General features: G+C 60.5%; 2 protein-coding genes across 2 annotated transcripts; both read right to left on the minus strand.

Moving 5' to 3' along the window:
• Positions 1-4: 4 nt before the first annotated feature.
• Positions 5-7809, minus strand: ROBO4 (roundabout guidance receptor 4). Its single transcript, XM_065651955.1, has 20 exons — positions 7692-7809; positions 7531-7566; positions 7173-7451; positions 6959-7097; positions 6755-6882; positions 6208-6320; positions 5890-6109; positions 5689-5810; positions 4920-5091; positions 4692-4842; positions 4500-4615; positions 3600-3752; positions 3226-3502; positions 2401-3135; positions 2170-2316; positions 1899-2048; positions 1659-1808; positions 1246-1571; positions 1044-1151; positions 5-962 (listed from the first exon to the last, which is right to left on the minus strand). Exons 1-20 carry the CDS (start codon positions 7753-7755, stop codon positions 823-825), a joined length of 3726 nt encoding a protein of 1241 aa, XP_065508027.1. The 5' UTR covers positions 7756-7809; the 3' UTR covers positions 5-822.
• A 2721-nt stretch (positions 7810-10530) lies between these two features.
• HEPACAM (hepatic and glial cell adhesion molecule) lies at positions 10531-16048 on the minus strand. The gene is given in 7 exon segments (XM_065651994.1): positions 10531-10829; positions 10907-10982; positions 10984-11121; positions 11863-11956; positions 12050-12331; positions 12532-12873; positions 15964-16048. Coding segments are annotated over 7 exon segments (1305 nt in total). The 3' UTR covers positions 10531-10541.
• Between the last annotated feature and the right edge of the window lie 693 nt (positions 16049-16741).

Below are 16741 nucleotides of genomic sequence, written 5' to 3' on the forward strand. Positions count from 1 at the left end.
GGGGATGCTCTTTAATTTCAGAGTGATACCATGGAAATAGGGTGACATGGAGCCAGTGTCTCGTGGGTGACAGCACGAGGCGGGGACACGGGTGCTTGTGGGGGAGGCAAGGACAGTCAGGATATACAAGAATGCTCGCAGAGGGGTGAAGAACCTGGGGACAAGGACAGCTGGGAGGGATGAGGACACTGGGGAGGGACAAGGATGCTCAAGAGGGATGAGGACCCTGTAGACAAGGACAATTGGGAGGGACGAGGATGGTCAGGAGAGATGAGGACCCTGGGGACAAGGACAATTGGGAGGGACGAGGATGCTCAGGAGAGATGAGGACCCTGGGGACAAGGACAATTGGGAGGGACGAGGACCCTGGGGACAAGGATGCTCAGGAGGAACAAAGGCACTCGGAGGGGGCACAAGGACATTAGGGAAGGACAAGGTGGCTTGGGAGGGACGAGGACACTTGAGGGGGCCAAGGGTGGTTGAGGTGGGACAAGGACACTGAGGAAGGACACGGATGGTCGGGAAGGATGGGGACAGAAGGAATGAGAATGGTCAGTGGGGACGAGGATGGTGATGGGGACAATGACCCTGGGGAAGGACAAGGACACTTTGGGTGGACAATGGATGGTCGGGGGATGTTGGGGAAGGACGGGGACATCTGACGAGGGTGAGGACACTTGGGAGGATGTGAACTCTGGGGAGGGCTGAGGACACTTGGGGACAACAAGAACACCGGGGGAGGGGTGACACCCGCCCACCCTGGTGCCACCCACCCTCCATGGGTGGCTTCTTCGAGCAGAAAGCCCCTTTTTGGGCAATCGCTTAATAAAACTGCATTTTAGCCGAGCTGAGGGGACTCTGGCCTTGCCGCATCCTCCCCCTTGGGGACATCCATGCTCCTGTCCCTTCTGTCCCCTGCTCTCCACCCACCCTGGCCCAGGAGCTGCCACTCCCATGGCCACCTGGAAAGGAAAGGGGACATTTTCCAGCACCCCACAATGGGTGACACCCCCAGCGCCCGTCACCTCTGCATCAGGGCTCACCGTGCCATGGGACCCCCAGCGCTGTCCCCCGCCGCTCCCAGGTTGGGATGGGGACGCTGGGTGAGAACACCCTTTCCAAGGGTGACGGTGATGGTGGCGGTGAGGGACCTGCCGGGAGATGGTGGCATCACCATGGTGTCACGATGGGGTCACATCTCCGTGGGAGATGATAATGCTTGGGGTCTTGGGACACGTGGCTCACCCCCGTAACCACCGTCAGTGTCCCCGAGGCCGAAGCCGAGGCCATCGACAGCCACGGCCAGCGCGCGGGCGAAGCTGGCGTCCAGGAGAAAGGAGCCGTCGCAGGAGCTCACCAGGCTGCAGCGGGCGCTGGCCAAGTTGTCCTCGGACACCGACCCCCACCCGTTCAGCAGGGACCCCCCTGGTGACCCCTGCGTCACTGGCCGCTCTTCCTCTTCGTCCTCATCCTCCTCGTCCTCCTCGCCCAGCTCAGAGGCCGGTGGCCCGTAGATGTAGCCATAGGTGTGCAGCGGCGAGAAGGACCGCGGCATGGTGGGCACCGGGGGGCTGCGGGGGACACAATGTGGACAGAGCTGGCACCAGGGAATGCTGCCACCATGAGGGTCTTCCAGGGGCAGGTGGTGTCCTGGTCACCTGGGGCAGGTGGTGTCCTGGTCCATCTCCAGGTCCTCAGCCACCTGCTGTGGCGTGAGAACGCCATCGCTGAACGCTGGCGAGAGGCGCCCGGTGACAGGGGACATGTCCCTTGGGTACTCGGTGGTTGGGGATGTGTCTTTGGGATACCTGGTGGCCAGGAATATGTCCCTTGGGAGCCTGGTCACCAGTGATGCGTCTCTGGAGTACCTGGTGACCAGGAACGTGTCCTTGGGGTACCTGTTGCCCAAGAACGTGTCCCTCCGGTGACCACTGACTGGCGACATCTCCTGAGGGTGCCTGGTGGCTGGGGATGTGTCTGTTGGGTGCCCGGTGGCTGGAGATGTGTCCTTGGGATGCCTGGTGGCTGGTGATGTGTCCCTTGGGTACCTGGTGATGAGGAATATGTCCCTTGGGGCTCTGGTCACCAGCGATGTGGTCCATGGGGCAACTGGTGTCCAGGGACACATCTCTGGTGTGCCTGGTGACCAGGGACGTGTCCTTGGGGTACCTGTTGCCCAAGAACATTTCCCTCCGGTGACCAGTGACTGGGGACATTTCCTGAGGGTGCCTGGTGACAGGGGACATGTCCCTGGGGTGCCTGGTGTCTGGGGACGTGTCCTTCACAGTGGACGGTGGCATGTCCTTCGGGTAGCTGCTGGCCAGAAATGTGTCCCGTGGGTGCCTGGTCACTGGTGATGGGTCCCTGGGGCGCTTGGTGGCCAGGGACGTGTTTGGGTACCTGGTGGCCAGGAATGTGTCACTGCGGTGCCTGGTGGCTGGGGACTTCTCCTTGGGGAGTCTGGTGACTGGAGACATGCCCCTTGGGTGCCTACTGGCTGGGGACATGTCCTTGGGGTGCCCAGTGGCTGGGGACATGTCCCTCTGGTCCTTGGTCAATGGCGATGGGTCCCTGGGCTTCCTGGTGGCTGGGGACATGTCCCTGGGGTACCTGCTCCCCAGGAAAGTGTCCCTGCAGTGGCCAGGGACCTGGGACACCTCCTTGGGATGCCTGGTGGCTGGGGACATGTCCCTGGCACACCTGGTGACCAGGGACGTGTCCTCAGGGTGCCTGGTGGCCGGGATCGTGTCCCTCTGGTGCCTGGTGGCTGGTGGTGGCTCCTTGGGGTGCCTGGTAGCCAGGAACGTGTCCTTGGGATGCTCAGTGACCAGGGACATGTCCCTTGGGTGCCTGCTGACAGGTGACACGTTCCTGGTGCTCTCAGTGACCAGAGACGTGTCCCTGGGGATCCTGGTGACTGAGGACACGTCCTTGGGTCTCTTGGTGGTTGGGGACATGTCCCTGGGGATGCCAGTGACCGAGGACACATCCTTGGGGCACCTGGTGACCGGGGACATGTCCCTGGGGATCCCAGTGACAGCTGACATGTCCCTGGGGCTCCTGGTGACAGGGGACACATCCTTGGGGCTCCTGGTGATGGGGGACACATCCCTGTGGCACACGGTGGCCGCACACCTGTGGGTGGAGGGGACATGCTGGCTTTTCTAGCACTATCAGGGTTGGGGAACCCAATCGTGTCCCCAGGGTGGGGACACCCAGACTCACCGTGTCACCGGCGGGTGCCAAGCTCGAGGGGGTGCCGGGGGTGTCACCGGTGGCCCGGTGACAGGGGAGGCCAGCGAGGTGCTGCCCCGCTGCGGTTTCGGGGAGCTGAAGACAGGGTCCCCTCCGGCCATCACAGCGGTGGCGGTGTCGCCATCGTGTCCCCTTCTCTGAGGCCACCCCGTCACCAGCCCCAGATCTGTCCCCCACTCGCCTCCGCTCCCGGTGACAGGAGCGTGGCCACCGGCGAGCAGCGGGGTGCTGTGCACTTGGTGCAGCTCTGCGTGGCGGGGGGACACAGAGCCATGAGCCACCCCCCCGCTGTTCCCCTGTGTCCCTGCATGTCCCCTCATGTCCCCCGTGTCCCCCAGACCCACCTGGCTTGCGGACGCGCTCCCAGGGTGCGGGGCTGGGGGTGCTGGGGGTCGTGCGCACGCCGGGGTGTCCCCCTGTGTCCCCAAGGGGTGGTGGGTGCCCCCCTCGGACGGGGGGAGTGGGGGGCCCGAGGCTTGGCGGCTCCAGGGACAGCGCTGGAGGGGCGAGAGGGGGCACCCATGGGTGCTGACCTCGGTGTCCCATGTCCCCTCCATTCCCCAGGGCCCTGACACCTCTAGAGAAGGTCTCACGACAATGGGGGCACCCGGGTGGGGGGCATGGCTCTGGGGGGGCCCCATGGCATTGGGGGGGGAGGGTCACATGGACCTAGCGGGGGGTCCGACAGCACTGGGAGGGTCCCCTGGCTCTGAGAGGGGTCCTACGGCTCTGGGGAGGGTCCAATGGATTTGGGGCGGGATGGTTCCCATGGCTCTGGGGGGGGTCCTATGGCACTGGGTGGGGGTCCCATGGCTCTGGGTGGGGGTCCCATGGTTCTGAGAGGGTCCCATAGCTCTGGGGGGATCCCACAGCACTTGGTGGGGGGTCTTATGGCTCTGGGGGGTGTCTCAGCCCCCCAGGGGCTCATTGAAGGGGTGGGGGTCACTGGGAGGGGGGTCCCATGGCACTTGGTGGGGGGTCCCATGGCTTTGGCTGGGGGTCCCATGGCTCAGGCTGGGCGTCCTGTGGCAGTGGGTGGGGAGTCCCATGGTTCTGGGGGGATCCCATGGATCTGGGCGGGGGTCCCAACCCCCAAGGGGCTCACTGGAGGGGTGGGGGTCCCATGGAGCTGGGTGGGGGTCCTGTGGCTTTGTGGGGGGTCCCATTGCACTGGGAAGGAGTCCCATGACACTGGGTGGGGGTCCCATGGCTCTGGGGGGGGTCCCAGCCCCCCGGGGTCTCACTGGAGGGATGGGGGTCCAGGAGGCGGCTGCTGAGGCTGCTGCTGCTGCTGAGGTTGGGGGGCGCACAGCCAGGTTTCCAGGGGCCACTGAGCCACGGCGAGTCACCGGCCACCAGCCTGCAGGGCCAGAGGTGCCGTCAGGGTGTCCCACCCCTGTCACACCCCGCGTGTCCCCCCCTGCCCCGGCGCTGACCTGTGGTGAGCTGCGGCGGCCCGGCCGGCCCGGCGCTGGCACAGGAGGAGGAGGAGGGCGAGCAAGGCCACCCAGAGCAATGAGCCGGTGGCCGCGATGACAACGGGCTGCCGCAGCACCCGGGCCACGCCAGTGCTCCCCGCCGTCACCCCTGCAAGGTGCCACCAGCGTCACCCCTGTGCCACCACCTTGACCCCGCCGCGCCTTGCCTTGTCCCCCATCCCCTACCGAGGACACCGCAGGTGGCATTGCTGGGGACACCCAGCCCCGCGCCGTTGAATGCTGCCACCTGGACGCAGAATCGGGCCCCAGGGGTTGGGAGAAGGGTCTCCAAGCGGTGGGTGCCTCCGTCCACGGTCCTGTTGGTGGGGCGCTGCCAGCCCTCCCCCACCGACCAGACCTGGGGGCACCGAGAGGATGGAAACCCGCAGGTGAGTCGTCTTGATGGACCCTCAATGGTGGATCCCAACAGGATTGACCCCCTTGGATGGACCCCTTAGATGAGTCCCCTTGATTGACTCCCGTTGATGGATCCCTCTTGGATGGATGGACCCCTTTGAATCAACACCTCTGGGATGGACCCTCACTGATGGTCCCCCTTAGATGAATCCCCTTGATAGACCCACATTGATGGATCCCAACAGGATTGGCCCCCCTTGGATGGGTCCTCTTAGACGAATCCTCCTGATTGACCCACATTGATGGATCCCAACAGGATTGGCCCCCCTTGGATGGGTCCTCTTAGACGAATCCTCCTGATCGACCCCTGCCGATGGATCCCTCTTGGATGACCTCCTGAGACGAACCCCCTTGGATAGATCTCCTTGGGTTAGATCCGTTTGGATGACCCGCTTCCTTAGACTGACCCCTTGGATGGATGTCCCTGGGTGGATTCCCCCTTTAGATGGATCTCCTGGAGTGGATGTCTACTTTGGTTGGCCCCACCTTGGCTGGATCCCCCTTGGCTAGAAGTGCCCCCAGCCCCACCACCCCAAACCTGGTAGCCCTGGATGATGCCGTTGTGGGCCTCAGCAGGAGGTGGCTCCCAGCTCACGACCACGGTGCCGTTCCCCGTCTCCTCCTGGCCCACGGTGACACGCTGGGGCGCCGCGCTCGGCACTGCCAGGACAACCGTGCTGAGACACCCAGGACCCCTAACCGACCCCACCCACCTGTCCATCCCTCACGCCCAACGCACCTTCCTCGGGTATCCAGAGGTGCCTGGTGTTGCTGTCCAAGCCCTGGGTCCCACCAGAGTAGGGTCTGACCTTGAACTCGTACTTGTGTCCCCTGCGGAGGGCGGCAACGGTGGCACTGAGCTCCTTGCCCGCATCCTGCTGGACCCAAGGGGTGCTGGCCGGGTGCAGGCAGCGGTACAGCACCACGTAACCCTCTGGCACTGGCGCTGGCACCAGCATCTGGAGATGATGGGAAGGGTTACCAGATAGGATGGGATATGGGGATGGAGCTCCAGCCTCATCCCCATGTCACATCCCACCCTTCCGGTGGGGACAACCTGCCAGCGGAGGCGGACGGCGGCGGCGGGCAGCGCGGTGCCGTTGTCCAGGTGGAGCCGTACAGCCAGGAGGTCTCGTGGGGCAGTGTCCCATTGGCCAGGTGGTGGCCGCTCTGTGGGGCAGAGGGAGAGTGACGGCAGGAGGAAGGTCCCCAGGCACCTGCCCAGAACCCACCTCAGATACCCATCTCTGGAGACCCTGATGTCTCCCTGGATGGCCCCACTCACATAGACCACTTGAATGGACTCCTCTTGGATGGACCCCCCTTAGATGACCTCCTTGGATGGACCTCCCTTGGATGGCCCCCATGGATGGACTCTCCTTGAATGACCTCTTTGGATGGACCCCTCTTGGATGGACCTGCCTTGGTTGGACCTCCCTTGGACACCCCTTGGATGACCTCCTTGGTTGGACCCGCCTTGGCTGGACCCCCCTTGGTTGACCTCCTTGGATGACCTCCACAAGATGGCCCCTGTTAGATCCCCTCACATGGCCCCCTAGATGACCCCAGGTGACAGTGGTGGCCGCGGATGTTCCCTCACTGACCCTCCACGCGCAGGCGGGCGGTGGCGGCGGCGCTGCCCAGCTGGCTCTGCGCCGTGCACACGTAGGTGCCACCGTCGGCCGGCGTCACCGCGAAGAGGCGCAACGTGTGCTCCCGGTCCACCTCGTGCCTGCGGGCGTCACCAGCTCTTGGTCATCCCCCTTCCCACCCTGGGGAGGTGACACCCCCACCCTGCCACCACCCACCTGCCCCATGGGAGGTCCCCGCGCTCCTTGTGCCACTGCACCCGCGGCGCTGGGTCCCCTTGCGCGCCGCAGCCCAGCTCCACCGTGCCGCCGGCCGCCGCCACCACGTCACTCGGGCGCCGCACGATGGTCGGCTTCTCTGCGGGGTGACATCAAGGAGGTGCCACCGAGGCCACATGAGGTGTCCCCCACCCGTGGGTGACGCTTGGCTTACCCAGGACGGTGACGCGGGCGCCCCGGCTCTCCCTCTCGCCCGCCGCGTTGGCCGCCATGCAGACGTAGAGCCCGGAGTCGCTGCGCCGCGCCGGGGTCACCCGCAGCTTCCCCTCGGTGACCACGTACCGCCCACCGCTCACGTCCAAGGTCACCCCGTCCTTCTTCCAGGTGACGCGGGGCTCGGGGTGCCCGGAGGGGGGGACGCAATCCAGCTCCAGGGCTTGTCCCGCCGTGGCCACCAAGTCCCCCGGCTGCAGGCGGAAATTGTCCCGCAGCGCTGCGGCCAGAGGGGACGCCGTGGGTTGGGTGGGGACGGTGGATTTTTTGGGGTCCCCCCACCCACATCCCGTCCTTACCCGCTGCAGGTTGGGGTGTCTCAGGGAGGTGGCAGCCTGTGGGTGACACGGAGGCCGGTGGGTGCACCAAGCGTGGGCTCAGCCCAGCTGGGGCTGGGGGGAATTTTGGGGGAATTTTGAGGGAATTTGGGGAGTTTTGCACCCCCCGGGGCCGCACTCACCTCCCTGGCGCAGTGTGGCCAGGCAGAGCCCCAGGGCCAGCACCACCGCCCAGCCGCCCGCCATGCCGGTCCCCGTCCCCCCCAAATCCCCGTCACCCCGGGTGGCACCGGGGCCGGATCCTGTTCCGGATGGGGGGGGACAATAGCCGGACACGGGGGCTGGGAAGTGACGGGTTGGCGGGAGGGGACGGACGGACGGACAAACAGCTCAGCTGGGCTGTGGCGGTGAGAGCACTCGGTGGCACCAGCAACACCCGCAGTTTGGTGACACTGGTGGTTAATGAATTTAATTAGTCAGAAGAAATTCCCCCCCTGTATTCAGAGGAAGAAAAGTTAAGAAACGAGCTTTTGAGCGGGGACCATCAGTAGGGACAAGAGTGAACGGTCCAGGTTCTCCCAAGCTCTGCAAGCTTAAATTTGTGAGTTTGGGGACACGGGTGGTTAATGAATTTAATTAATCAGAAGAAATTCCACCCCCTCCCACTCCCTCTACACTCAGAGGAAGAAATGAGCTCTTGGCTGGGGCCATCAGTAGGGACCAGAGTGAACACTCCAGGTTCTCGCAAGCTTAAATTCGTGTGTCAGCAGATGCGTCGAGCTCACCCGTTCTCAGCCACCACCCACCCCTTGTGTGTCCCCCCCCACCCCGGGGTTGTCACTCTGTCCCACAAAGTCACCCCCGGGTGCTGCCGCCGGCTGGGCAGTAGTTTAGTTTATTGGTTAGTAGCGCCCCAGCACCCCGGGGTGCCCCGGGACCAGGTTTGCACCCTAAACCTATTTCCCGGGAAGACCTGGGGGGAGGCGACGGTGCGTGCCCCAAAAGAGGGGATTTTCACAGAAAATCCAGGCGCAGGGAGGGGGAGCAGTGGCGGGGGCCGGTGCTGCGGCGGGCGCAGGGCTCGTGCACATGCGGGGTGCGGGGTCGTCGCTCGGCATGATCCCTGCACACTTGTGCATGCTCCATGTCGTGGTTGCACACTTTGTGCAAGCTCTTTTCGCCTGTTCCATGCATGCAGCTTCTGCATGCTCTATGCACACTTGCTGCAATTCCTGCATGCATGCTCTCTTTGCACACGCTTTGCACGCTCGCCGCATGCTCTCTTGGCGTGCTCCATGCATGCCCCTGCAAACGCTGCATGCATGTACTCTCCTCACACTCTTTGCACACTCGCTGCATACTCCATGCACACTCTCTCTGCGTGCTCCATGTGCGCTCTCTGCAAGTGCTACATGCACGCTCTCTCCTCACGCTCTTTGCAGACTCGCTGCATGCTCTGTGCACACCCTCTGCAAACACTGCATGCATGCTCTCTCCTGGTGCTCTTTGCACACTTGCTGCACACTCTGTGCACACTCTCTCTGCATATTGCATGCATGCTCTCTTCTCACACCCTTTGCATGCTTGCTGCATGCTGTGTGCACGCCCTCTGCAAGCACTGCACACAGTCTCTCTAGCACACTGTGCGTGCGCTCTCTTTGCACATCGCATGCGTGCTCTCACTACACACTCTGCACACACTCGTGCACACCCTCTTGCACCATCTCTGCATGCCCTGTGCACATCGTCTTGCACACTGGGTGCACGCTCTGCCTGCACACTCCGTGCACGCTCCCTCCACACATTTCATGCACGCTTTCTCTGCACACTCGCTGTGTGACACCCCTGCACACGCTGTGTCCACTCTCTCTGCATGTTGCACATGCAATCGTTCGCGTGGTCTGTACGCACCCTCTCTGCGCGCTCCCTGCATGCTGCTCCTGCACCTGATGTGTGCGCTGTCTCTGCGCATTCCGTGTGTGTCTTCTTGCACGCTCCGTGCACGGTCTCTCTGCACCCTGCGTTCATGCTCTCTCATGCCCTGTACATGCCCTTTTGCACGCTCCGTGCACGCTGTCTCTGCACACTGTGTGTACGCTCTCAGTGTGCTGCATGCATGCTTCCTCTGCATGCCCCATGCATCTCGCTCTGCACACTGCATGCCCATTCTCTCTGCACGCTCTGTGCATGCCCTCTTGCACACTTTGTGCATGCTTTCCTTGCACACTGCATGCACACTCTCTCTGCATGCTCCGTGCATGCCCTCTTGCAAACTCCATGCACGCCCTCTCTGCACGCTGCATGCACGCTCCGCATGCTCTCTCTGCATGCTCTCTGCATGCTCTGTGTGCGCCCTCTAGCACGCTCCATGCATGCTCTCTCTGCATACTGTGTGCATGTTCTCTCTGCACACCACATGCATTGTCTGTGTGCCCTGTGCATGCTCTCTTGCACACTCTGCTCGTTCTCTCTGCACGCTCCATGCGTGCTCTCTTGCACACTCTGTGCATGCTCTGCACACCGTGTGCACACTCTCTGCATGCTCCATACATGATCTTGCTGCACACTGCATGCACGGTCTCTCTGCACACTCTGCACATGCCTTCTTGCAAATTTTGTGCCTGCTCCCTCTGTACACTCTGCACGCTCCCTGTGTGCCCTCTTGCTCGCTCTGTGCATGCTCTGCACACCCTGTGTGTGTGCTTTTGCATGCTCTCTCTGCGCACTGCATGCTTGCTCGCTCTGTGCGTGCCCTCTCACACGCTCTCCCCACGCACCGCGTGCACGCTCTCTCCCTCGTGCTCCTGGCACACACGTGTGCTTTCTGCACGCTCCCTGCACGCTTGTCCCGGCAAGCAAGCCACCAAAGCGACGCCCCGGGCAGGCGGGGGACGGAAGAGGGGAGCTCCGGGTGGGATCAATAGCAAATTAGTGACTTTACACCCAGCAAAACAACGGCTGGAGGCAGCGGCGGGGCTGTGCCGGTGTCCCCGCTCGCTCGCCACCACCGGAGTGCGCACATGTCCCCCCGCTCAGGCGCTGATCTCCACGGCGTTGGCCTCCTCCTGCTCGCGGATGACGTGGACGCCGGCAGTCCGCAGCAGCCGCGGCGCACCGCGGGAACGCGCTGGCGACCCCGGCGGCGACCTGTGCGTCCGCGTGGAGGCGGGCGAGCGAGCCGGCGAGCGATGGTAACGGCGAGTCGCGCGCCCCACCGGGCCCGGGGAGCGGCCGGCTGCTGGCACCGGGGAGCTGGTGTAACCCGGTTCAACCACGCCACGGGGTTCGGTCGGCGAATCCTCCTCCGCCTCTGGTGAATCCTGCCAAAAGCCGAGAGTAGACGAGCGTGCGAGAGCCGGCACTGCGGCACAGAGCTGGCACGCTCGCGGCCACTCACCTTGTCCTTGAGGATGTACAAGGCCACGGGGTTCTTGCGCTCGTGGTCACCGCTGCGCGCGATGCCCTCGGCTGCGGGGAGGCAAGGCATTGCTCACCGTGCGCTCTCCAACTTGGCGCCGCGCCGGCGCTGGGCACTCACCGTCGTGCTTCAGGCGCTCCTCGTCCTGCTCGATGTAGTCGGAAGCCGGTTGCAGCTCCGCTTGTCGCTTCTCCCTGGGGAGGGGACAGGGGATAGGGCAGCAGCGGCACCGCGGGGCGGGGAACGGCCCACGGGGCAACTGGGAAAGGGCTCGGTGGGGCGGGGATGGGATGGGGAGGTAGGACAAGACTGGATAGGATGAGATGGGATGGAATTGGGATTGGACAAGGTGGGATGAGATGGAATGGGACAAAATGGGACAAGATGCGTTGAGATGATGAGATGGGATGGGACAAGATGGGGCAGGACGGGATGAGACGGATGGGTCAAGGCAGGATGACATGGGAGGGGTTGGGATGAGATGAGATGAGGTAACATGATGAGATGGGACAAGATGTGACAAGACTGGATGGGATGGGATGGGATGGGATGGGATGGGACGGGATGAGATGATGAGATGATGGGATAAGATGGGACAAGATGAGATGGGATAAGATGGGATGGTACAGATGGGTCCAGGCAGGATGGGATGGGGTGGGGATAGGATGGAAGGGAATGAGACAAGATGGGACAGGATGAGTTGAGATTGAGATGAGATGAGATGAGATGAGATGAGATGAAATGAGATGATGAGATGAGGCAAGAGAGGACAAGATAAGATGAGATGAGATGGGATGTGATGAAGTGTGGTGTGATTGAGTGTCCAAGACAAGATGAGATGATGGGAGAAGGTAAGATGGGACAGGATGGGATGGGACAATATAGGACAGGAGAAGAGGAACCCCCTTTGGCTCCCATGTCACCCCTGGCCATACTTCTTGGAGGGTTTCCAGCAGGCGCAAACTGTCACCAGGGTGACGAGGAGGAAGATGCCGCCCGTGGAGAGGATGATGTAGAGGGAGCTCCGGCCTGGGAGAGATGAACGAGGGGGGACAATCCCCCAAAAGATTTTAGGTGGGAGCATCTACAAGGGGTCACAGGAGGGGGTGATGGGTGGCTCACGGTAGACGGTGAGCTTCACGGGGACGCTGCGGCCGTGGCTGATGGGGTTCTCCACCAGGCAGCTGTAGACGTCGTCATCGGCCATGAGGACGCGGGTGATGGTGAGGATCTTCTGGTCGGGGGAGAGGAGCAGGCGGGAGTCGTTGCTCAGTGGTCGCCCGTCCTTCAGCCACGTGTAGGTGGGTTTGGTGCCATTCTCGTGCGAACAGTTGAGAGTGAAGAACTCGCTGAGCTCCAGCACCGTCGAGGAGGCCACCAGCACTTGCGGCTTCGAGATGGGGACTGTGGGCAAGCAACTTGGGTGACGCTATGACTCGGGGGATGGATGGACCCAAAGGATGGGAAGGGGGACATCAAAACCCCACCGGGGATGTAGCTTAGTTGCATGAACACCCAAAACCACCTCCCGATTGGAGAAAGGCCACCCGAAAAGACGTCCCATGGAGAACCCAACCTCCACTGGACGCCCTTCTTGTGCTTACTGTCCACAGTGAGGTTGATGGTCTTCTCGCCGGTGAAGGTGTCATCGGTGATGGACACCTCCACCTCATACGCGCCTTCGTCGCTCAGCTGCAAGGGGCTAATGAGCAGCGAGCCGTTCTCCAGCACCCGGATGCGGTCGCGGTAATCAGGCCGCAAGTTTCCGATGATCTCGGTGCCGATGGACTGGACGACGGTGACGGGTTTGTCCCGTTTCAGCTGCCACTTGACCACCGGCTTGTCGGTGCTGGCGCTGGCATAGCGCACCGAGAGCAGCGCCGCTTTCCCCGCCGTGCCGCGCACCAGCGGCGTGGGGCTGGTGATGTTCACCCCCGCCAGGAGACCTTGGGGTGGGGGGGACAGACGGTGGGACACTGAGAAAAATGGGGAGCCCTCTCCCAGAGCTGGGATGAGCACCCCCAAAATGCTTCGCCGACGCCGGGGTGACCCACCGCGGTGGATAGCCCTTGTTTGCGTGAACATTTGCAAAGATGCATCACTCCGAAAAGTGCGGGGGGTGGGAGTGCTTGTGCACCCAGGGCAATGCGATGGTGTGCAAAAAATGCATGTGTCACCCCCAAAATTTCATGGGAGTGGGAGAGCTTCTGCAGCCAGGTTGATGCAACCCTTTGCAAAATGCATGTGTCACCCCAAAAAGTGTGTGGAGGTGGGACAATTTCTGCACCCAGCTCAATGCTATACTTTGCAAAAAAATGTGTGCATTGCCCCCAAAATTGCACTGGGGGAAGGAACACTCTTGCAGCTGTTTCAGTACAATGCTTTGTAAAAAATGCATGTGTCACCCCCAAGATTGCATGGGGGTGGGAGAGCTTCTGCACCCAGGTTGATGGAACCCTTTGTAAAATGCACGCATCACCCCAAAAAGTGTGTGGGGTTGAGAAGGTTTCTGCAATGCTTTGGAAAAATGCATGTGTCACCTCAAAATTGCATTGGAGTCTGGGAGTACTCCTGCAGCAAAGTTGATGCAACCCTTTGCAAAATGCATGCATTGTCCTCAAAATTGCATTGGGGGAGGGAGCACTCTTGCAGCCAGGTTGATGCAATGGTTTGCAAAAATGCATGTATCACCCTAAAAACTGCATTGCGGTCCGGGAATGCTCTTGCAGCCAGGTTGATGCAACCCTTTGCAAAATGCACGTCACCTCAAAAAGTGTGGGGGGGTTGAGAGAGTTTCTGAACCCGAGTCAATGCAATGCTTTGCAAAAAATGCATGCGTCACCCCAAAACTGCATTGGGGGAGGGAGCGCCTTTGCAGCCAGGTTGATGCAATGGTTTGCAAAAATGTATGCATGACCCTGACAATTGCATTGGAATCTGGGAGAGCTTTTGCAGACAGGTTGATGCAACCCTTTGCAAAGATGCATGGCCCTGAGAAGTGTATGGGGGGGTGGGAGTGTGCCTACACCCATGGCAATGCAATGGTGTGCAAAAATGCATGTGTCACCCCCAAAATTGCACTGAGGGAGAGAGAGCTCTTGCAGCTGGAGCAGTGCAACGGTTTGCAAAAATGGATATGTCACCCTAAAAATTGCATCAGGGGAGGGAGTGCCCTTGCAGACAAGTTATTGCAACCCTTTGCAAAACGCACGCATTGCCCCCAAAATTGCACTGGGGGAGAGAGAGCTTTTGCAGTCAGGTTGATGCAATGGTTTGCAAAAATGTATGCAATGCAATGGTGTGCAAAAATGCACATATCAGCCCCAAAATTGCACTGGGGGAAGGAACGCTCTCGCAGCTGCTTCAGTGCAATGCTTTGCAAAAAATGCACATGTCACCCCAAAATTTGCATGGGGGGTGAGAGTGCTCTTGCAGCCAGGTCAATGTAATTTTTTGCAAAAATGCATGTATGACCCCAAAATTGCATTGAGGTCTGGGAGTGCTCCTGCAGCCAGGTTGGTGCAACCAATTCTGCAAAAATGCACGTGTCACCCCAAAAATCCGGGGGAGTTTGGGCGCCCTCCCGTTGCTGGATGGATGCAAACACTCTGCAAAAACACGTGCGTTCTCCCCAAAAATGTGCATGGAGGGGAGGAAACAGGAGCTTTGCTGCAGCTGGGTTGACGCAACCTGTTGCAAAATGGACATATCACCCCCCAAAATGGATTTTTGCACGCCTGTTTGATGCTCCAGCCCCCCCCCAAATTACATCACGGGGGCGGGTGCACATGCGGTGCTTCTCGTTGCTGGTTTTACGCCAAAAATAAGGAGGGAAAAAAGGATTTTTTTTTTTAAGGGGGGCACCCCAAAAACAGCTTCTGTAACCTCCCCCCCTCCCCATTCTGGGGGTCCCATTGGTAACCCCAAATCCGGCTGCGTCACCCGGCACCAAACAAACCTCATATTGAAAAGAAAAGGCAGGGGGGGAAGTGGGAAATGGAAGAAAAAGGCTTTAAACAGCCCGAAAAGTCATGGGACCTATTGGTATTCAGCGTCCGTCCATCCGTCCTCCCGGCCGCGCCGCGCTCGGCCCTGACAACGTCCCCCCCCGAAAAATTTAAGGGACCCCCATGGAGAAAACCCACGCTCAGGGCTGAAAAGCGGTTTTTGATACATCCATGCACCCCCAAACCGCTGCTTTTTAACTGTTTTCTTCCCATTTTTAACCCAATTGTGAATTTTTTCTCCAGTTTGGGTGATAAATTTTGCAGATTAAATCATACATTAAGCAATATTTCAATTTTTTACAGTGTTCCTGACTTGGGGATGGAGATCTTCCACCCTTCTTGGATGAAAAAAACCACCAAAAATGCTCATTTTCTCACTATTTAAAAAAAAAAGCACAGTGGCATTTTTGGGGTGCCCAGGTGATTTTTTGGGGGTGCAAATTAAAGCCGGTGAAGTGCGAACCCTCCTGGCTTCTCTTGACACCCTCAGGAAAACGGGGCTGGTTTTGGGGCCAAATTTTGGTAAAATGGTGCAAAATTGTTGCGGGTGTTTTTCCAGCCTCGCCAGACCCAGGATGGGGCAGTTTGGGGTTTGTTGAACATCAAAAATTGCAGATTTAGGTCAAAAAATTGTGGATGTAACCGGGGTTGGAGCAGGATGGGGTGGATGGGAGTGAACATAGAAATGGGGTGAAAAATGGGGTCTTTGGGAAAGTGGAATGATGGGCAAGAGAATAGTTTGAGGATGCTAAAAAATAAGTAAAAATGGGGAGAAAAAAGCTGTGGAGAAGCTGGGGGGGGTCAGGGCTGGAGCCCCTCCCTGGCAGGACCCGCTTGGCTGCAGAAAGTGGTTTTTTCCTAATTTTTATTCCCAATTTCCCCCCAATTTTCCCACTCCCGAGCGGAGGGGACACAGAAACCCCCCCAAACCTTCCCTTCCCCCCCGGCCAGCGCATCCTCCACCCCGATACCCCCCGAAAACAATGGAAAAATGGGGGAAAAAAAAGGCGAATTGGGAAAATCACCCACCTGCGTGCAGCGCCAGGAGCCAGGCCAGCGGCAGGAGGCGGCGGGGAGCGCGGGGCGCCCCCGGGGCGGCCTCTGCTCCCCACATTTCGGGCACCTTCGCCCCCCGGATTCCTGCGCCTCCCGCTCCGGGCACGTCCCGTCGCGCTCCCGGCCTGGCCCAGCGCCCGGCTCATTCATTTTGTGTTTTTCCTTCTTTTTTTTTTTTTTGTTCTTTCCTTTCTCAATAGAGCCCTGTGTCCAAGCGGCTTTGGCCTCCCCGCCGGCCTCGAGCTGACATTTTTTTAGGGAAAAAACCCCCCCGATTTGCGATTTTTCCCCCTTCTCCAAGGCCCCGTTTCCACGCTTTCCCCATGGCGGGAAGACGCTCGAGCTCAGGGGCAACTTTTCCCACCCTCTCCACGGACAATCCCGCAGGATTTAGGGCTCTGAGCACCCCGTTAAATCGTTATTTTGAATTTTCAGGGGACATTTTGGAAAGTTGCCCCCCCCCCCCCCCCAAATAAGTGGGTGTTGTTTTTTTTTTTCTTTTTTTTTTGGTTTTCCAGGCTGTGTCCGGGCATCGTTCCAGCCCCGCTGCCAATTGGCGGCGGGTCGCGGGGACGCGGGCAGGACGCCCGGAGCCGCGTCCCGCTCGGAGCCGCCCGGCTCCGTGGGTGCCCCTCGCCCCCCGGGAGGCCCTGGGACGGGGTCAGGGCCTGCGGGCCTCCTGCCTTTGGGGAGAGATTTTGGGGGGTGTTGAGGATGGGGGGGCCTGGGGGGAGTGTTTTGGGGGGTGTTG

The sequence above is a fragment of the Caloenas nicobarica genome, chromosome 26 (genome assembly GCF_036013445.1).
Source record: "Caloenas nicobarica isolate bCalNic1 chromosome 26, bCalNic1.hap1, whole genome shotgun sequence".
Lineage (NCBI taxonomy): Eukaryota > Metazoa > Chordata > Aves > Columbiformes > Columbidae > Caloenas > Caloenas nicobarica.